We start from the raw sequence: 22,214 nt of genomic DNA, 5'->3' as shown, positions 1-22,214 counted from the left end.
ATTTTGAATGAGAAAAAAATACTCTTTGATAATACATGAGACACCTAAATGAAAGATAATGCTATATTCAAGAAACTGCAGAGAAATAAAGGTAAATGTTACAACAAATGACTGCTATAATTTTATAGTTCCTCTAACTCAAACTAGTCTCTAGATCTCACCATCATTATCTCTCTCATTTCCTTTCAGTCTAATTAATCAAAATCCTTCCTACATGTTCATTTCTGGTCAGCATGTCTTCCTGAATATGAATAAGAAATAGAATACCATTCAATGTTTGAAATTATGGGGGTAATCTCAGTGATGGAAATAAATGACTGGCAAAAGGGAAGGGAATGCCTGATTAAATATATTCATGAAGATATCAAAGCCTTATAAAGCCAACATCTGGGGAAGAGAAAGCTATAGGACGAGAGCTTCCTGGTGAAGTGTGTTTCTTGAAATCATCACCACCATGGACAGCAAAGGTTCATCGCAGAAAGGTATGTACAGCAGCTTGTGGAGTTGTTGGGTTTTTTCGATGTTCCAATGGGGGTATTAATTTGAAATTTGAGGACATATTCTCTTAGGTTTCAGGATTACAGAGTTTAGAAGAACTAGCTAATCCTGCTCTAGAAGTCAATTGTATAGGAGCACAATAGGACAGTGGTTCTTGAATGGAGGAATGTCTTCCAGAGACATTTGGTTAATGTCTGGAGATGGTTTTGGTTGTCTTAATATGGGGCAGGGGTGCTACTGGTACCCAGGGGGCAGAGATCAGAGATGTTGCTAAACATACTACAATGTGCAAGTTAGCCCCCAGAACAAGTACTTATCCAGCTCAGGGTGCCAATCATGTCAAAGTTGAGAAACCTTAGACCAGAATAAGACCAAAAGTGTCTTTGAGTCCTATTTATCACAACTCCAGAAGGTAGAAACAAACATTTTCTAGCTACCAGGATTCGTATGTGGTGTGGCTAAGATGCATCAGTCTGATGAAACTTTTAACTCTGAAGCTATAATACAGACAGTGACAGCAGAGTTGTCTCCTACAATACTTTGTTGTTGGGTTTAATCCAGATGATTAAATCTGGGTTTAATCTTAGAAGAAAACACAGCCTAGTAACAATAATCGCCTTTACTTTCTTGGTTGACATTCGCTAGAAAAATAAATTGCAGATAACTAATGAGAACTTACTGTAATAGCATGGACAGATCTGCTCAGTGCTCTCTGGTGACCTAAATGGGAAGGAAATCCGAAACAGAGGGTATATATGTATACGTATAGCTAATTCACTTTGCTCTACAGCAAAAACTAGCATAATATTCTAAAGCTACTATATCCTGATAAAAATTAATTAAAAAAAAGAAATTGTAAGACAAAGAAACTAATTACAAAATTTATTTTATAAACAACAAAAACATTTCTTTTTTATCTCATCTTAGGCTGTGGGAAAAAAATCCTTCAGATGATAAAGGTTCAGATAAATGTAGTCAGAGTTAAAGAATATCTATCCAGTTATGAATTTCCTAGAACCAATATTCTAATTTCTCTATCTGTAAAGTACTTTTGATTTATACTTGTAGATAAAACATTTAATCAGCTGTGTTACATGACTGTAAAGTACCTAAAATAATCTCTTTGGAAATCTAGCTTTGAAGAATTAAAAGCCTGTTATATGAATTATCTCACAATATTGATATTATTATTTTGCAACTAAAACGTTGTTCATTCTATACTACATTCTATACTAAATAGTCTTTTAGGTATTTTCAGGTGTTGAGGGTTAGGTATTTTTTCACCCTAAATCTTTAGCCCTTGCCTCGTTTTGTCTTGGACACTTCCAATTACATTTATTCAAGATTCCAGAGGAAAGGAATTTTTTTGGTAAACATATTTCTATATTCTTTATTTTATTTGGAGCAGTTTGAACTTAAACATGATTTAAATCATTGCCTTTTTCCTTTTGAAAGTGTAAGTTATTGCTATGTTAGTGGTTCATATCAGCCCATTTGCTGAGACAGTAAATTGGTGACTACATTGTCTCTGCTAATTGTAGAGACTTTAAAAATGAATGTTTTATAGACAGAGCAGAATGAGTGGATAAAATCATCTTTCTAGGGTCACTGCTGTCATGCAAAGGCAAAATATTTTTCTCTACTAGTAACGACAATGATCGCTGTAAGCACAGGGTCATCACAGCTACTGATGTGGTCCCTGTTACACACCTGCAAACCAAGAGCCCAGCTGCCTGTGTGTTGTGACATGAGGAAGTGAAAAGGTGACAGTGTGGTCCCCAGTCGCCTCCATCTGCTAATCATGGGGCTTGGGGGAAAATCACTTGCCCTAAGTCATTGTTTATTAATAAAATCTGATGATAATAATAGAGATCATTGGAAAGAGCCCTGATGCTGTGAAATATTGAAGGCAATATAAGAAGTGGGCGGGAGAGGATGAGATGGTTAAATAGCATCACAGACATGAATTTGAGCAAACTGCTGGATATAATGAATGAAGGGGAGCCTAGAGTGCTGCAGTCTATGGGGTGACAAAGAGATTGGGACTTAGCTATGCACAACAACAATAAGGCCAAGGCTATCTCAGAGGATTATCATGAAACAAAAATTTTACACATTTTTAAAAGCTTTTAGCAGAGTATCAAGGAAACGGATGGGGTTATTAAGTTGAGCTAGCAGATCCAAGATGCAGTATCCTTTTTCTCTGAGAATTCTCTTTGTATTCAATAATAGGGTTCAGGCAGTCATGTGTTTCTTCTGACCCACTGTGATGGTAAACCATATAGATCAAATGTGCTGTTCTTGCCATTTCAGTGTCTAAAATGCAAGCATTAGTCAGTGTACAGTGAAAAAATTACGAACTCCTACAAGCTGCTGAGAATCTGCAGAGAATCCCAAGACATTAAACGATTGTAGGAGAATGACCTAAACACTCTGACTCACATTAATTTAAATTCCAAATGTTTGCAGAGCACAGGAGCACTTCTGGGAGCAATACAGAAATGCAAGGAGTAACCTACTTCTGCAACTGTATATCTGCGCAAATATCATCATCCATCTAAATTTACACAGTGGAAGGTGTTGCTTCCCCACCCCAGCTGCTATAGCACAAAATCCTGCTCAGGGCAACAGGGAGAGATGAGGCCTTCCTGGACAGGATGGCTTTTGCTAACCTTGGGCTAATACATCATCTCAGAGCGAGTCTTGGTTTTATTTATGCAGGGTCCCGCCTGCTCCTGTTGCTGGTGGTGTCAAATCTACTCTTGTGTCAGGGTGTGGTCTCCACCCCCGTCTGTCCCAATGGGCCTGGCAACTGCCAGGTGTCCCTTCGAGACCTGTTTGACCGGGCAGTCATGGTGTCCCACTACGTCCATAACCTCTCCTCGGAAATGTTCAATGAATTTGTAAGTACTGTATTTCTTGCTTATTTCCAGAAGAAACCTTTGCGTAAGTGACTGGGCTATACTATCCTTTAAACAAGAAGGCTGCATCAGCCAAACTTCAAAGGATACACTTCTAGGTCAAATAAGATATTAGCTCATAAGATGTGGTAACTGAAGAAAAGGCGTTTCATGAAATCTCAATGATTCTTAAAGAGTGACATACCTGTGTCAATTTGCTTTTATTTGTGAAGTTTCCAAAATAAATTTAAAGCACCTGTGCTTGTCAGCTTGGACTCTCAGAGCAGAATACCATAGACTCAGTGGATTAAACAACAGAACTTTATTTCCTTGCACTTCTGGGGCCTGGAGGTCATGGATCAGGGTGCCAGCAAAGTCAGTTTCTGCTAAGGGCTCTGCCTACCCAGGTCAGCTTCTCTCTGTGTCCTCTCAGGGTTGTGGGAAGGGAAGAGAAACAGAGGAAAAGGCACAGAGACAACAGAGAAAACTCTCTGGTGTTTCTCTTCATAAAGACTCTAAACGTATTGGATCATTGTTCCACCCTACAAGCTCATTTAACTTTAATTAATCTTCATAATCTTCTGGGCTTCCCTTGTGGCTCAGCTGGTAAAGAATCTGCCTGCAATGTGGGAGACCTGGGTTCGATCCCTGGGTTGGGAAGATCCCCTGGAGTAAGGGAAAGGTTACCCACTCCAGTATTCTGGTCTGGGGAATTCCATGGACTGTATAGTCCATGAACTCGCAAAGAGTGGGACACAAATGAGTGATTTTCACTTTCATTGTCAGTCTTCGTAAGGGCTTCCTAGGTGGCGCTCTTGGGGAAGAACCCTCCTGCCAATGCAGGAGACATAAAAGATACAGGTGCCATCCCTGGGTCAGGAAGATGCCCTGGAGGAGGGCATGACAACCCACTCCAGTATTCTTGCCTGGAGAATCTCCATGGACAGAGGAGCCTGGAGGGCTATAGTCCACAGGGTTGCAAACAGTGGTACACAACTGAAGCGACGTAGCTTGCACACAGTCTTCATAAAGGCCCTTTTCCAAACACAGTACTTTGGAGATTTTTGCTTCAACACATGAATTTGGGGGAGACACATTCAGTTCATAACAGTACCCAACAGAAAGCACTCTTAGGTGGGGCTGGGAAAAAGAAGCATCTTGATTTTCTGGTCCTTCAGTGTCCCTCTGGGCATTCTTCACCCAGCACACAGTAAATAGCCAATAAATGGGAACTGCACTTCAGTGAACTGGGTGGATGGGACATATTAGACAGAGCTGAATTCCTGTAATGAAAACAAATAATGATAGTTTTTTAAATGCTACAAATTACTATTCTAAGATGTGCAATATATGGGTTTATGACTACAATAGAATGCCTGGTTTATAATTGGAAACAAAATTATTCTCTTTCTGATGAAATTACTTTGAAAGTTGTATACTCTTTTATGTCACTCAAGGGGCCCACAGTGGAGCAGAGAACTGAAAAAAAATGGTGCTCAACGTTTCTATTACATTCATATAGTTCTTTTTATTCACTAGTTTTCCTTTCATCTTCCATTTTTGACTGTCATCTTTTTTCCAGATCTTCGAAGTAATCTCTTTACATGTTCACAACTTTGGCTAAAGATTAGGTTTTCTTTATCAATGTGTTAGCTAGTTATTTCTACTCTCCTTCTCAGTCCATTGCTTACTATTTTCAAAAATTTTATGCCATGTTTTTCTGACTTACCATTTTCTCATCATCAACGACACTGTATTCTGCATCTGTGAAGCATACTAAGCTTTAGGTTTGTGGATTCAGATTAGTCAAACAAAGGTTATAATTATATATCTTCTTTTAAGGGAGTATATTGGTTCCAACCCAAAGTAAACAAGAGATTAAATGTCTATATAGTTATCATACATATGCACTATATTTGGTTCAAATACTAAAAAAAGATGATACTTGATAAAGCAGTTACTATTTCATATTTGGGTTATTTTTAGTGTTTGCTATCCAAATAGTAACTACGGGAAGGATGAAATGAAACAAGGGAAAAAAAAGAAGGAAAGAGGTTGGAATTTAGATGACAAGCAACTGTTTTCAGAGATAATGGAAAGAAAAAAGTAGGAAAAAGAATTACGTTCAATTTTTACGTGACCCTCATTAAAAACATTATTCATCTATCAAATGTGTTAATATTCTGCTAAAGGTTCATTTATTGAATGCCCAAACAACCCTAACAAATTGAATTTGCTTGATCGCTTCCAGGATAGACGGTACGCCCAGGGCAAAGGGTTCATTACCATGGCCCTCAACAGCTGCCATACCTCCTCCCTTCCTACCCCTGAAGACAAAGAACAAGCCCAACAGACCCACGTGAGTCTTTTATTTGGGTTTTCACCAGAACAAGTGAGACAGTGCACTGATGTTACTTGGCTTCAGGTTATTAGAGGTAATGGTAACTGGATATGCAGAGAAAGGTGAAGAAACAGTAAATAATCAAAGAGGCATTGCATTATGCAGTTGATGAAATATGAGTAAAATCAAGGGGTGACTATAAAGATCTGTAACATGAACCCCTCTCCCACCTCCATGTTTGGGAACACATGTAAGAATTAAAGATTTTAAAATTAAAAAAAAAAATCTAAAGATAATAAAAAAAATAAAATAAAATAAAATAAAATAAAGCTGGTCTGAAGATTAAAAAAAAAAAAAAGATCTGTAACAGCAAAATAATAACAGATCTATAAATTGTCCATGCAGATAACATAAGTTCAACCAATGCATTATATCCAAGGTTGCAGCCATTATACTGTATGAAAACATGAAATGAATGGAATGTCCATGTTTAAAATATAGATTTAAAAAATTCATGGATATGTAAGAAACACAACCCCAGTTTTGAGTATTCCCTGATACTAGTGACTCCTACATGGGAGTCACTCCTACACTGTACCACTTGAGCCACCAATTCTGCCTTTCAAGGCTCACCTGATTCTTCTACTTCTCTTCTACTCCTACTTCATTCTTGACTGACTCCTCTATTACCTCTTATTTTTAATTATAAGTCTCCCCTCAAAACGGGTCCTAAAAAATATTACTTTTTGCTTCTCATGGCTGTGATGATTGCCTTTGTTCTGATGACCTCACCATCTACTGATAAGCCTCAATCATGTATCCCAGGTCCAAATTCTTATCATTATAATCGCTCCTTTCTGATTCCCTGAGGTAACCACAGTGCTAACATTATTTAAAATATTTCGACATGCATCTCCCCTAAAGTACAATCTGTTCTCTTGCTACAGCTTTTTAGTGATACCAGCATTTTTTCCATCTGCTAATCTCCTTAAAAATGAGGATGATAAAATGAAGGAAGAAGGTCAAGAAGAAAAAAGAGGAGGACTTTTAAAATGAGTTTAAAATAAATTTAAAATTTGTTGAGAGCTATTACCTTGCCATACAATTTACAAAGTGCTTTTTTTTCATTACTATGTTTAATCCTCACGAAAATTCCTGCAGCACAGTGACCGTTATTACACTTCCTGTAATATGGAAACTGAGACTCAGAAAAATAGTGGAATTTGCACCAGTCACACAGGTAGTAAGCAGTGATTCTGGGTTTCTTCTAACTCAGAGCTCTCAGTCTTCATCTTTAAGCTACAATGCCCCCAGGAAAACCATGCTGCCACTCACCCTAGAGTCTGAATTTATTTCAGCTCCCTTACTCTCACAACCCATCATGTTTCTATTGCAATGCCTGTTTGATTCTTCTCTGCTGTTCATTTCCTGTACCATTGAAGTAGTTCATGGCCATCAAGAAATCAAGCATTTTTAATTAGAGATGCTCAGCCCCTGGGAGTTTCATGTCCAGTCCTGGTAGTAGTGAACTAGGGGGCAAAACCCTCCATTGTGAATCCCACTGATGCTGTTAATAAAGACAACACTGCCATTTCCTGCCTAGACACATGTCAACAAAATAGACTGCTCTGATATCAGCTTGGGGGCTGTTGGGATGGATTGAGGAAAGTGTGGCTAGGAATGTCATATCTTCTTTATTGCCTCTTTGTTCTAATATCATAAAAGGAACTACCAATCAAAAACTAAAAATACATTAATGAATACTTTGATTCATTCATATGAATGAATCACTGGGTGAAAATGAGGTGAGCACAGGTGGATTCCTTCTTTCCTGGGTCAGGTACTCCAGGCACATACTGAGTTCCAGCGAAATACTTAGATTTCTCTCCCCAGACAAGCAAAGCATTCAAATACAAAAGAACTCACTGAGTGGATGGTAGAATTTCAGAGGGAAAAAATAAAATTCTTTGTGTTATAAATTAGAACTCATCAAAAACATTGGTTACTAAAATCAGATTTTTAAGTATTTCAGGAAAGTATAAACCAATAGCTTACATTTTATAATTTTGCAACTTTCAAAAAAAATTTCAATACATATAGGAAAAACCTGGAGTTTTTTCAGGTCAGTCACTCTACTCTGAGCAAAGATCACCTGTTACCAAATCCACTGAATTATGCTTATTTTAATGAGATTGTTTCCTGTGGTTGTTTAGCATGAGGTCCTTATGAGCTTGATTCTTGGGTTGCTGCGCTCCTGGAATGACCCTCTGTATCACCTAGTCACAGAGGTGCGGGGTATGAAAGGAGTCCCAGATGCTATCCTATCGAGGGCCATAGAGATTGAGGAAGAAAACAAACGACTTCTGGAAGGCATGGAGATGATATTTGGCCAGGTGAGCAGCCTCATGAAATCTTCCTTGCTATCCTCATGAATGAGAGAGGTGATTTCTTTAAGGAGGAATAGGTTTGAACTATCTCACTGTGCAAGAACACAATTCAGACCTTCTTTTTCTAGACTGGTATTACACAAAGCAAGAATCTGTTCATTCATAGTGATAGATTCTATTGTAAGTGAGTTAGAATTCCACAGCAATTTTTGACAGGTATAGTCTTTCTTGAATTGCACAGTTACACCAAAATCTTGCCTCTTCCTGGGTACAGGTGGCTGAAATATTTTCAAGGATAAGAGAACTAGAGAATACAATTTGCAAGATAAATGTTTTCTTCAAAATATCCAAAGATATCCTCTACTGAAATTCAGCTTGTATTCTTCCTCTGTCCTCCTCAAACCATAGGATGAGAGTGAGAAGAAAAGAGAAAGTCAAAACCAAACTAATACTTGAGTTCTGCTTTTAGTTTTTATTAATAAATTACTAACACATATCTGATACATTAACTCCAAAATCCAAGTGTAGAATCTTTCATGTATCTTCCCCAATTACTAATTTGATAATTAGAAAGAACAAAGATGAGCAAATACTACTAAAACTCATAATAAGTCATTATCTTTTGGATGCTTAGGTTATTCCTGGAGCCAAAGAGACTGAGCCCTACCCTGTGTGGTCAGGACTCCCATCCCTGCAAACTAAGGATGAAGATGCACGTCATTCTGCTTTTTACAACCTGCTCCACTGCCTGCGCAGGGATTCAAGCAAGATTGACACTTACCTTAAGCTCCTGAATTGCAGAATCATCTACAACAACAACTGCTAAGCCCACATTCATCCTATCCATTTCTGAGATGGTTCTTAATGATCCATTCCCTAGCAAACTTCTCTGAGCTTTATAGCTTTTTAATGCATGCTTGGCTCTAATGGGTTTCATCTTAAATAAAAACAGACTCTGCAGAAATGTCAAAATCTAAGACGGCAATTTTGTCAATGTTTCTTATCTTCATTTAATAGACAATCAAATGAAAATCCTTCCTTATGATCGAGAGAAAGAAGTTCTGATTAAACTTTGTCACAAGTAGCAGAAACTGACATTCCAAAGACCATTAACAGCTTACTTTAGAATCACAGCAAATTATTCTGGGTCAAGTTATTAGAATTAAAGAATTAGATAATCATTCATTGTGTTGGTCATGCTACCAAGATGACTGAATTCTCAGGATCTTTTTACGAAAGTCAGCCAACTTTCACAGAATTATAACAGACAATGTAAATGCTATGAAACTAGTGTGCTCAAAGAGCATGAGGTTTACTGAACTGTATAAAGATTGTTATAATGCTGTCTTAGTCCTTGCAGGCTGCTATAACAAAATATCACAGACCTAAAAACATTTAAAAACAATGGAAATGGATTTCCACTGCATGGTCAGGTGGGGCCCTCTTCTGATCACACACTTCTTACTGTATCCTCACGTCAGGGAAGGGCTAGAGAACTCCGTGTGTCTCTTATATATAAAAGCAGTCATCTCAGCCAGGAGGCTCCATCCTTCATCACCTCCATAACTTCATCACCACCCAAAGGCCCCACCTATGAAAGACCATCACCATGGGAGTCAGGATTTCAACCTATGACATTTCTGGGGGACACAAAGGTTGGGACTAGAGCAGACACAAAAGAGAACTGGCTCCGACCTCCTCCAGTGCACTTTCCACACTCCACTGCATCCTCATTTCCTGCATCACCTTGCAGCCATTCCACACATTCTATCACTCTGGGTTTAACAAGTCCAGCTCAGTTAAGTGTCAACTCCATCTCATATTCAGCCTATTTAATGTTGCTCTCTCCCCTACCGAGGCCCTGGGGGACCTACCAGGGAAAGCAGATATGTCCATTTCTGCAAGGTTCCGTCTCTCCCTCTCTAGATCTTTATTCTTTGGGCCATGTTAGAAGTAGCCAAGGGGTGGTAAAATGGGAAAGTTCTGACATCTCTTATTTATGTGGGGCTGATGTAGCCTTCTCATGGTTAAGAGAGACTGATCTGCAATTCCCCCTGACTGACACACATCTGTCTTGTGGGGCACCTTTGTGATTTTCCAGGACATTCATAAGTTGCGGATACTCGGCAGCAGAGTTTCTTTTTTAACCCGGGGAAATGTTTTAGCACCCACAACTCCCCACTTGCAGTATTCTCCACAGCCTCTCTGTTTCCCTCACTCTGCAAACACCATCTGGAGAAAATTAATTGGCTTAAGTTCAGCCGCCTACTAGCTGACTCACCAGAAACCCATGTACCATCAACACTCCAAACAACTGAATGGCAAAAATACTGGTGTGCATCTGATCCCCTCTTGGGGTCTCTGGACAATTCTCTGCCTGGTCACATAGACACAGAATAGATCAGGAAGTTGGATTCATAAACAAACTGGGAAGTGAAATATTCTCTTCTTTTAAACTATCTTTGTCAATTATCAAACATCCCCTATTAGGTCCCTGAATTACAAAACCCTCCAAATAGACTAAGCCTCTATAGAGACTAGAGAAAAGTGACTGGATTAGGGTTGCTCAACTTGTTCAACTGCTTCCAGATAACCTGCAATGAGGGCTGAGCTCTCCTGAAGAAGGCAATGATGTTGCTGGGCTGGTTTTGTAGCATAATTTGGGCTTTAGCAAGAATTCCTAGACAACAGACAATGGGGAATATTCCATCCAACATTCTGGTAGAAATGAAATAAAAAGGTAGATGGAAAGGTGGATAAAGATGAAAGAAAGAAGAGAAAGATAGAAAATGAGTGAAAACTTGTGATGGATAAAATGTTATTAAAACACTCTATTTAGTAAACTCTCAAATACATATGGGCTTCCCAGGTGGCACTAGCAGTAAAGAACCTGCCTGCCAGTGCAAGAGACATGAGACATGGGTTCAGTCACTGGGTTGGAAAGATCCCCTGGAGAAGGGCATAGGAACCCACCCCAGTATTATTGCCTGGTTAATTTCATAGGACAGAGGAGACTGGCAGGCTATATAGTCCCTAGGTTCGCAAAGTGTTGGACACAATGCAGACATAAGATTTCAATTTTATACTCTAAGAGCAAATGTCATCTCATTTTTGTTGTCATTCAGTCACTAAGTTGAGTCCTACTCTTTGTGATCCCCGATACTGCAGCACATCAGAATCCTCTGCCCTCTGCTATTTCCCAGACTTTGCTCAAATTCATGTCCATTCAGTCATGTCCATGAGATGGTTAGATAGCATTAAGCATCTCATCCTCTGCCACTCTCTTCTTCTTTTGCCTTCAATCTTTCCAAGCATCACAGCCCTTTTCAATAAATTGGCTCTTTGTATCAGGTGGACAAATTATTGTACTTTCAGCATCAGTCTTTCCAAGGAAAATTCAAAGTTGACTTCCTTTAGGATTGACTGGTTTGATCTCCTTGCAGACAATAAGACTCTTGGGAGTCCTCTCCAGTCCTACAATTCAAAAGCATCAATTCTTTGGTGCTCAGCTTTCTTTGTGATCCAACTCTCACACCATACTTGACTACTGGAAAAATCATAGCTTTGACTATACAGCGTCTCATATTCTCCTTTTCCTTCTATTTCCTCTTCTCTTTTTCTGAAATTTTCCTTTGTTTAGGAATATTCTTTTGTTGCTACTTACTGAGTGTGATGATTCTACAAGTGAACAAAACTTGTCAACTCTTCAGCTCAGAATTCAAGGCAATTTTCTTCTGTTATACAAAGACACCTTTCACACATACAAGAACAATTTCCAGCAAAACCAACCTCTCCCCTCATAGACAGAGTTATTTTTGCCTGTCTTGCTCATGCCTTTAGCTATAATGACCCCAGCCTTACAGAACATGACAGAATACTCTGCCCCAAACAATCTGTCTGTCTCTCCTTTGGCTCCAGAATGCATGCAAAAAGTCATTATTCTAGAATTTTCACCTTTTCTTTTAAAAGGCAGAAGACTATGAAAAAACCTGTATACACTCTCTAAGTTATTTATTGCCTAAAACATCTAATTCAATTGTGTTACCTGCTTAACTTTCTTTCCTTCAATGCCTATATATTTCCAAATAAGGATGTTGTTGTTCAATCACTCAGTCGTGTCCCAGTCTTTGTGACTCCATGGAATGAAGCACGCCAGGCTTCCCTGTCCTTCACCATCTCCCAGAACTTGCTCAAACTCATGTTCATTGAGTCAGTGATGCCATCCAACTATTTCGTTCTTTGTTGTTGGATGATGTTTATTAGAGGGGAATTTGGCAATAAGGGGGCAATGCAATAGTAGGAAATATATACTCACCACTAGCTCACACACATCATCTCCCATTTGTCTCTTATAAATTTTATTCTAAGCATAATTTAGGACTTTAGATCAACAGAGATGCTGACATTGCAAGGCCTCTCCCTGCTTAACCATGACATATAAACTGAATACTGTCGATTCCAGACAATTTTGAGCAGAGTCATATGTGTTCTGTAGAATCAGCAAGGGGTAGCTGAAATATTTGGGAAGGAGGTAGGTTTAAAAAAAATTCTATTTTCCATAAACTGGTTCTCAAGTTGTGGAACAACAGAAAATTACATAAACATGCAAATTGCTATATTATATGGAAGAGCAAAGTAAGACTAACAGGTGAAACAAGGTGCTAGAGTGGATTGAAGTACAGCTAGGAGCTATCTGGATATGCGAACAGGATTTTTTTTTTGAGTAACAAACAGTGATAGCTTTATGATGGAGTTTTGAAAGGCTGATGGGATGCTGATATGCAAAAATAGGAAGACAACATATCTGTCAACTCACTTAGGATCATCTTATGAAGTAAATATTTCATACATCTTGCACCAAGGGAACTGAGATCTTAATGCATATAGCATTTTAAGTTGCCAGTGAATAATCAAGCTTAACCAAAACACAATAAATGTTTACTTATTTAATAGATATGTAATATTTCTCATGATTATTTTCCCAGAATTTGCTATATAGATTACTGTAGGATTAGAATGGAGAAAATCTTATAAGGGTAGTTTATGCACTGTGGAGGATCACTTATGACAATTTGGGAAATTTGTGTTTATTCTAAAACAATAGGAAACCAGGACATTTTAATGCAAGAGAATAGCATGTCCAGAATTAAAAAAGAGAAATCTTAATCTGTATTGAGAAGTTATGGATGTTGGGGCTTATAGAGAAAAAGAAACAGTCCAGAAACAGCTTGGAATATTATGACACTAAAAGAAAATCAAAGATAGCTCTGCCAAGCAAAAAGAAGCAAAGAATATGAAAGATACAGGAAAAGAAATAGGCCTTGACCACACGGGGGGAATGAGGTAGACATAAGAGTCAAAAAGGCATCAAAAAACCTGGGACTAGATGCGTAACTGAACGATTGAAAAGTCAGAGAAAAAGAAAGAGATAAATTAAGGTTTTGTCCACAAGCATCATTTTCTTGTATTTCATTGACTTTGTACCAGAAAACATTAAAAAAAAAAAAAAAGTTAAGTTACTGCAGCAAATCACAGAGATAAGTACACTCAAGAGCCTCTGCTAGACTTTATCAAATACCAGAACGAAAGCATCACTACTCAGTGATTTACAAGCAGTCAATCTCTGGTCACTTTCAACACGTAAATAAGTCATACATTGTATAGTATAGAGGATGAATGGAAATAAAGTAAAAATGATCCATTCCTTTACAGAGCCAGCCTGAACCAAATCCTAGACAAAACGTAAGTAATGTTCTCCTTAAACATGTGTGCACTTCCTCCAAGAGTTTCTCATTCCTTTTGCCCAAATCCATCCTTGTTCACTATCCCTGCATTTTCTTACTCTCAGCAGAAGTTCAGCTAATCTAAAAAATGTAGTCATACTACTAAAAGATGGAGTCTAAGCTATGGTAGCATGGTAGAGGAGTGTTTCAGGCCACAGACCTTCATTAATGAAAGTGAACTTTTGTAGCCAGTGGTGTTCAAAATAGAATATCAGCACAATACAAATGACACAGTGATGGAAGAGCACCACAGACCAGTTCTAAGCAACAAAAGCTGCTTTTAAAGGGAAAATATCAATGACTTCACCACCACCCCCCTTCCCCCGCCACACACACACACTCATAGTTCTACCTTTGTCTCAGAGAAGGATTCCTGGAAGAAGAAGGATAGGAGCTCAGACTCCTTCCAGGAAGCCAACTGGGGAGCCTGAGCCATGGAATTTCATTTTGGGTCTAGCGTCCTTTTTATGAGGATATTGTGTCTCCCACCCCTCAAATGGGTGGCCTTGGAAACAGCAGTTACAATTGTGATTTTAAAGAAATACTAAATACAAATGTTCTTCTATTTACTGCCTTTAAATTTCATAAATAGGCAATTGTGAGATTTCATATGTAAAACTGCCTTATTCCGAGGATTATTTTACGCCAATTAGAAAATAAATGACCCTTAATCAAATTTGGCCAAAACGTTGTCAGCACTTCATTGTAATGACATTCTGCAAATACTCCAAAGTTGTGTTCTTAATTAAACAAGAAAGGCACCTCATTCACATCAATATAATGAGTTGAAAAGTGAAAAATTTTAATCAACCAATTGTACCATTCTTACTAAAAAACCAAAACTATACTGGATGTGGGGGGCATTTGCTTCGGTTTTATGCTGGTTGATCCTATTGGATTGACAATCACTTGACCATCTAGTTTTACTTTGTGTTGACCATTGTTGATCCAACCAGTCCATTCTGAAGGAGACCAACCCTGGGATTTCTTTGGAAGGAATGATGCTAAAGCTGAAACTCCAGTACTTTGGCCACCTCATGCGAAGAGTTGAGTCATTGGAAAAGACTTTGATGCTGGGAGGGATTGGGGGCAGGAGAAGAAGGGGATGACAGAGGATGAGATGGCTGGATGGCATCACTGACTCGATGGACACGAGTCTGAGTGAACTCCGGGAGATGGTGATGGACAGAGAGGCCTGGTGTGCTGTGATTCATGGGGTTGCAAAGAGTCGGACACGACTGAGTGACTGAACTGAACTGATGTTACTTAATGAGCTTCCCTGGGGGCTCAGGCAGTAAAAGAATCTGCCTGCAATAAAAGAGATCCTGGTTCAATTCTTGGGTTAGGTAGACCCACTGGAAAAGGGAATGGTTACCCATTCCATTATTCTTGCCTGGAGAATCCCATGGACAGAGCCTGGTAGGCTGTAGTCCATGTGGCCACAGTTGGATGCTCCTGAGCAACTAAACACACATGCTATGTAATATATCATAGTCCCTCAAATTTGTGGATTATATGAGGTAACTTTTCAAATTTTTAATTTAGAGGATGAACTGGGCTCCCTGTTTCCAGAATTGGAAACCTCCAGCACCAGCAATTACAGCTAGATAAGGTAGGATATAAAATAAACAAACAAAAAGGATTGACTCATAGCATGAGTGTGTGTCCAGCTTTCTTTTTATTTGCATTTATAATTAATACTTGAGTAAAGTGCTTTGATAGTATTCATGGAGGAGTAAGGTAGGGCAGGATGGGAAGAAAATAGGTCTTGGATAGGTCAAGGAAAAAGGCTCTGGGGCAGGGAGAGTGGGAGGGTTTCACCTTTATTTGAAAGAATTTGCCTTTGTTTCCAATTCCATGGACTCCTTTAGCCATCAGTTCAGTTCAGTTCATTCGCTCAGTCGTGTCCGACTCTTTGTGACCCCATGGACCACAGCACGCCAGGCCTCCTCGTCCATCACCAACTCCCAGAGTTCACTCAGACTCAGGTCCATTGAGTCAGTGATGCCATCCAGCCATTACATCCTCTGTCGTCCCCTTTTCCTCCTGCCCCAATCCCTCCCAGCATCAGAGTCTTTTCCAATGAGTCAACTCATTGCATGAGGTGGCCAAAGTACTGGAGTTTCACTGTTCTCCATAGTGGCTGTACTGGTTTGCATTCCCACCAACAGTGTAAGAGGGTTCCCTTTTCTCCACACCCTCTCCAGCATTTATTGCTTGTAGACTTTTGGATTGCAGCCATTCTGACTGGCATGAAATGGTACCTCATTGTGGTTTTGATTTGCATTTCTCTGATAATGAGTAATGTTGAGCATCTTTTCATGTGTTTGTTAGCCATCTGTATGTCTTTTTTGGACACTGTTGGTGGGAATGCAAACTAGTACAGCTACTATGGAGAACAGTGTGGAGATTCCTTAAAAAACTGCAAATAGAACTGCTTTATGACCCAACAATCCCACTGCTGGGCATACACACCAAGGAAGCCACAATTGAAAGAGACACATGTACCCCAATGTTCATCGCAGCAGTGTTTATAATAACCAGGACATGGAAGCAACCTAGATGTCCATCAGCAGACAAATGGATAAGGAAGCTGTGGTACATATACACTATGGAGTATTCAGTTCAGTTCAGTTCAGTCGCTCAGTCATGTCCGACTCTTTGCAACCCCATGAATCACAGCATGCCAGGCCTCCCTGTCCAAAACCAACTCCTGGAGTTCACTCAGACTCATGTTCATTGAGTCAGTGATGCCATCCAGCCATCTTGTCCCCTGTCGTCCCTTTCTCCTCCTGCCCTCAATCCCTCCCAGCATCAGAGTCTTTTCCAATGAGTCAACTCTTTGCATGAGGTGGCCAAAGTATTGGAGTTTCAGCTTTAGCATCATTTCTTCCAAAGAACACCCAGGACCGATCTCCTTTAGAATGGACTGGTTGGATCTCCTTGCAGTCCAAGGGACTCTCAAGAGTCTTCTCCAACACCACAGTTCAAAAGGACCCACAGAGATGTTATGGGGAGGGAGGTGGGAGGGGGTTTCATGTTTGGGAACACATGTAAGAATTAAAGATTTTAAAATTAAAAAAAAAAAAATGCACACCAAAAAAAAAAAAAAAAAAAACAAAAGCATCAGTTCTTTGGTGTTCAGCTTTCTTCACAGTCCAACTCTCACATCCATACATGACCACTGGAAAAACCACAGCCTTGACTAGACGGACCTGCAAAAGGTCAGTTTTCATTCCAATCCCAAAGAAAGGCAATGCCAAAGAATGCTCAAACTACTGCAAATTGCACTCATCTCACACGCTAGTAAAGTAATGCTCAAAATTCTCCAAGCCAGGCTTCAGCAATACGTGAACCATGAACTTCCAGATGTTCAAGCTGGTTTTAGAAAAGGCAGAGGCACCAGAGATCAAATTGCCAACATCTGCTGGATCATCAAAAAAGCAAGAGAGTTCCAGAAAAGCATATATTTCTGCTTAATTGACTATGCCAAAGCCTTTGACTGTGTGGATCACAATAAACTGTGGAAAATTCTGAAAGAGAAGGGAATATCAGACCACCTGACCTGCCTCTTGAGAAACCTATATGCAGGTCAGGAAGCAACAGTTAGAACTGGACATGGAACAACAGACTGGTTCCAAATAGGAAAAGGAGGACGTCAAGGCTGTATATTGTCACTCTGCTTCTTTAACTTGTATGCAGAGTACATCATGAGAAACCCTGGGCTGGAAGAAGCACAAGCTGGAATCAAGATTCCCGGTAGAAATATCAATGGAGTATTGCTCAGCCATTGAAAAGAATACATTTGAATCAGTTCTAATGAGGTGGATGAAACTGGAGCTAATTATACACAGTGAAGTAAGCCACAAAGAAAAACAGCAATACAGTAGAATAATGCATATATATGGAATTTAGAAAAATGGTAATGATAACCCTGTATGCAAGACAGCAAAAGAGACACAGATGTATAGAACAGTCTGTTGGACTCTGTGGGAGAGGGAGAGGGTAGGGTGATTTGGGAGAATGACATTGAAACATGTATAATATCGTATATGAAATGAATCACCAGTCCAGGTTTGATGCAGGATACAGGATGCTTGGGGCTGATGCACTGGGATGACCCAGAGGGATGGTACGGGGAGGGACGTGGGAGGGGGATTCAGGATTGGGAACACGTGTACACTCGTGGTGGATTCATGTTGATGTATGGCAAAAGCAATACAATATTGTAAAGTAATTAGCTTCCAATTAAAATAAATAAATTTAAATTAAACACACACACACACACACACACACACACACACACACACAAAGTACTTGAGTTTCAGCTTTAGCATCATTCCTTCCAAAGAACACCCAGGGCTGATCTCCTTTAGAATGGACTGGTTGGATGTCCTTGCAGTCCAAGGGACTCTCAAGAGTCTTCTCCAACACCACAGCTCAAAAGCATCAATTCTTTGGCACTTACCTTTAGCCATAACATAGCATAAATAGAAGATTTGAACTTAAATAATAAATTAATTAAAGAAGGCAGGATGGTTTTGTTTCTGCAAATGCCTTGAACAAAGCATGTGTTTCTGTTTAATACTGGATAAGCTCCAACTGATGTCTACATCCTTGTCAGAATGTTTACTTTTCTTTGGAGTTTTTTTTTTTTTTTTTTTTTCCCCAGTGGGTCATTCTGAAGCCATGGCTACAGGTCTGGACTTCAAAGTTACTGCCAGCTTCACTGGAAAAGCCATTGTGTTACATTTCCCCCATCCCCATTGGAATGAAATCTTAGTTTTTTAAAATCACATGAGGCTTGAAAATGATCAATCTTGATACCAAAACAACAGAAGAAACTTGATGAAGAGTTGAAGGAAATTCACCAAAGAAACAACAAAGACAAAAAATACTGAAAATATTGGATATTCTGCATTGTACAAGACTTTGGGTGTCATTTAAAGAAACAACAGCAAAAATAACATTTTTTTGCAAGGCAGTTGTGAATGCCTGATATGAGTGTGCAAAACCACTGCAAAAGAAGTTTGGAAAATAAAGAATGATATTTTATATTACTTTGTTTATTTTATTCAACTCCATAGGCCTGTAGAAGGTAAAACACATATACCATGAATTACAAATATGTCAAGACAAAAAATGAATAAACCTGAATGATTGTATCTTACATTTTTATTAGAAAATTTAACCCATAATAAAAGACACATACCGTAACGCAACAGAGTGCAGAGCAACTCTAAAAGTAGAAGAAAAGAGAGCCTGTAGAAGACAGCTATTTAACTGAAAAAATAAAAGAATTTTGTAAAAGTAAACCAAAATAAAGCCTCTGATATCACTGTAAAGGGATTTTATTTCTCTCTTTTCAATTTTTAAAACCTATAGACCAATTTTAGTCATCATATGAGTAAAACACCCATTCCTTCCCAGGATTTCCTAAGGATTGCTGAAATTGAATCACGAACATATGGGTTTTGGTCTTGTGTCTTCCCGCTTCTGATGCTAGGTTTATAAACTAGTATTTGCTGAGCTTTCCAGGTGAATCAGTGGTAAAGAATCCACCTGCTAAGTAGGAGATGCAAGTTCGATCCCTGGGTTGAGAAGATCCCCTGGAGAAGGAAATGGCAACCCACTGAAGTATTCTTGCCTGAAAAATCCCATGGACAATGGAGCCTGGTGGGCTACAGGATATGAAGTTGCAAAAAGTTGGACACGACTTAGTGCCTTGATAGCAGCAGTTTAATCAATCACTCTAAAACTCAGTACCATAAAACAACAATCACTGGTATACAATTATATGGGTTATCTCGTGGTTATATCCCCTCAAGTGGCTTGCTGGAACTGGCTGATATAGGACCACCTTATCGCATGTCTTGGGACTTATCTGGGCCTCTAGGAGGCCAGCTCAGGTCTTGCCACCTTCAGGCAGATGGATTTCCAGCAGGAAGAAAGGGTAAGTGCAATGCACAACCCTTAGCAAGGATCTGTTTGCATCACATTTGCTGCTGTTTGAGGGGCCAAAGCAATCATATGAGTAAGCTCAGTCAGAGTACAAGGGCATGCACAGTGAATAAAGCAAGGAGATGTGATATAAATTTCTCAAAAAAATAGGGGATTTAAATGAGAAAATATATACGGAAGCTTTGAGAAATGCAGGGAACTCCATAATTGTAGAATATTATCATATCGCTAGAGAAATGGCTCTTGTTCTGGATAGCTTTTTTCCCTCTAAGTGTAATTATAATTATTATTGTTATTAGTATTTTCATTTTTATATATGTCCCAACAAATTAAGAACAGATTGACACCGGGAATTCCCTAGTGCTCCAGGAATTAGGACTCCACTTTTTCACAGTGGAGGGCCCAGGTTCAATCCCTGGTTGGGAAACTAAGATCCTGCAAGCTTCATGGCATGACCAAATGCACACAAACACACAAGTATATTGACCCCAATAGAAAACATCTAAATTTTTCATATATTTTAAAAGCAAAATCATTACTTTTTAAACAAAAATTTTAATGTTTCAGCCAGGTATCTAGGAAGTATTTATTAATTTAGCAGAAAAAATTCTGACATCTTACTTATTCTTTATGGAATTAAGACTTTTACATATTTTTCCTAAATAGCTGGACAATCTAACAAAGCTGATTTTTATATAGTATCTGGATGTTCCATCTACCTAACACTAAAGATTCTGAGTCTGTACTGATTAAATTCTTTTATTTCATTTTTTTAAAAGATAGTACAGCTGTTTTTTAATAACCTTGATTATTCTAGATTATGCCCTGAGATATGTCTTTTGCTAAGAATAGTGACTTTTTTCCTACCACACCCAATGTATCTCTTCTTTACTAAATTTACTCCAGCAAAATAAGTTCTAATTTTTAATTTCTTATACCCACAGTCCCCAGGAAGTGTAAGCTTTAAAGAAAAATTGATGCCCTGTCTTAATATGAGGTGTCTACACATGGCTACTATTCATAAAGAGGCAACTGACTGTTCCCACCTACTACCCAGCACTTTATCCAATGCATAGCTTTAAATGTCTTTTTGTTCTCTTTTTTTCCTGTTTCAGCTTTAACCACCTTATTTTTTTTTTCCATTTTATTCCCCTATTGTGTCATTAGCCACAAGGTTTCTTAGCAAATATATTAGATTCATTGTAAATTTGAGTCATATTCCATGAGAAAAAATACTTAGAGGTACAAATCAGAATTATTAAAAGAAACATGGTAATTGGCGTTAAAAAAAACACACACAGTTAAAAACTTGTGGGATATGGTTATCCTAAGGCTATATAGTTTTTAACCACAATATTTACCTTGATGGAAAGTTTTAGTTACATATTTGGTAGGCCTCACCTGTGGGTATGAAGTTTAATATTTATGAAATACAAGCACTCTTACATTGCTGCTAAGTCGCTTCAGTGGTGTCCGACTCTGTGCGACCCCACAGACGGCAGCTCACCAGGCTCCGCAGTCCCTGAGATTCTCCAGGCAAGAACACTGGAATGGGTTGCCATTTCCTTCTCCAATGCATAAAAGTGAAAAGTGAAAGCAGTGTCACTCAGTCCTGTCCGACCCTCAGCGACCCCATCGACTGCAGCCTACCAGGCGCCTCCGTCCATGGGATTTTCCAGGCAAGAGTACTGCAGTGGGGTGCCATTGCCTTCTCCAGCTCTTACATTACACATATAGAATAACTTTAATACATATGAGTTATAATAAAGGCTAATCCCAGGACAATTAAAAGGCCCAATGTAATCACAATCCCTTCATTTGTTCATGGAAAAAGGTTGAAGGCAGGAGGAGAAGGGGACAACAGAGAATGGGATGGTTGAATGGCATCATCAACCCAACGGGCATGAGTTTGAGCAAACTGGTGGAGATGGTGAAGGACAGGGAAGCCTGGTGTGCTGCAGTCCATGGGGTTGGAAAGAGTTGGACACAGCTTAATGACTGAACAACAACAACTAGTTCATTGCTGTCATTTAGTCACTAAGTCCTGTCCGATGGTTTTGGGACCCCATGGACTGTAGCTCACTGGGTTCCTCTGTCCATGGCGTTTCCCAAACAAGAATACTGGAGTGGGTTGCCTTTTCTTTCTCCAGGGGATCTTCCCCACCCAGGGTCAAACCCATGTCCCCTGCATTGGCAGGCAGATTCTTTACTACTGAGCACCAGGGAAGCCCACCAGTACCAAATAAACTATGCTTACAATTTTTTTTGAATCATTGTAAATTTATAAATGCTACCAACAGTGAAATTTGGAGAGAAAAAAAAAATAATTATATCTAACACAACT

At 39.0% G+C, this 22,214-nt stretch overlaps 1 protein-coding gene across 1 annotated transcript; it reads left to right on the top strand.

Moving 5' to 3' along the window:
* The first annotated feature begins 454 nt into the window (after positions 1–454).
* Positions 455–8,952, top strand: LOC138069361 (prolactin). The gene is made up of 5 exons (XM_068960627.1): positions 455–482; positions 3,220–3,401; positions 5,650–5,757; positions 7,953–8,132; positions 8,761–8,952. Exons 1-5 carry the CDS (start codon positions 455–457, stop codon positions 8,950–8,952), a joined length of 690 nt encoding a protein of 229 aa, XP_068816728.1.
* Positions 8,953–22,214: the final 13,262 nt, after the last annotated feature.

This window comes from Capricornis sumatraensis, chromosome 22 (assembly GCF_032405125.1).
Source record: "Capricornis sumatraensis isolate serow.1 chromosome 22, serow.2, whole genome shotgun sequence".
NCBI lineage: Eukaryota > Metazoa > Chordata > Mammalia > Artiodactyla > Bovidae > Capricornis > Capricornis sumatraensis.
This window is presented reverse-complemented; position numbering and strand designations above follow the sequence as displayed.

Bases quoted from the DNA above. Each gene is read 5' to 3' on its own strand.
- LOC138069361 (XM_068960627.1), top strand. From the start codon at position 455: ATGGACAGCAAAGGTTCATCGCAGAAAG. The intron at 483-3,219 runs GTATGTACAGCA...TTATTTATGCAG, and splicing joins CAAAGGTTCATCGCAGAAAG to GGTCCCGCCTGCTCCTGTTG. The intron at 8,133-8,760 runs GTGAGCAGCCTC...TTGGATGCTTAG, and splicing joins TGGAGATGATATTTGGCCAG to GTTATTCCTGGAGCCAAAGA.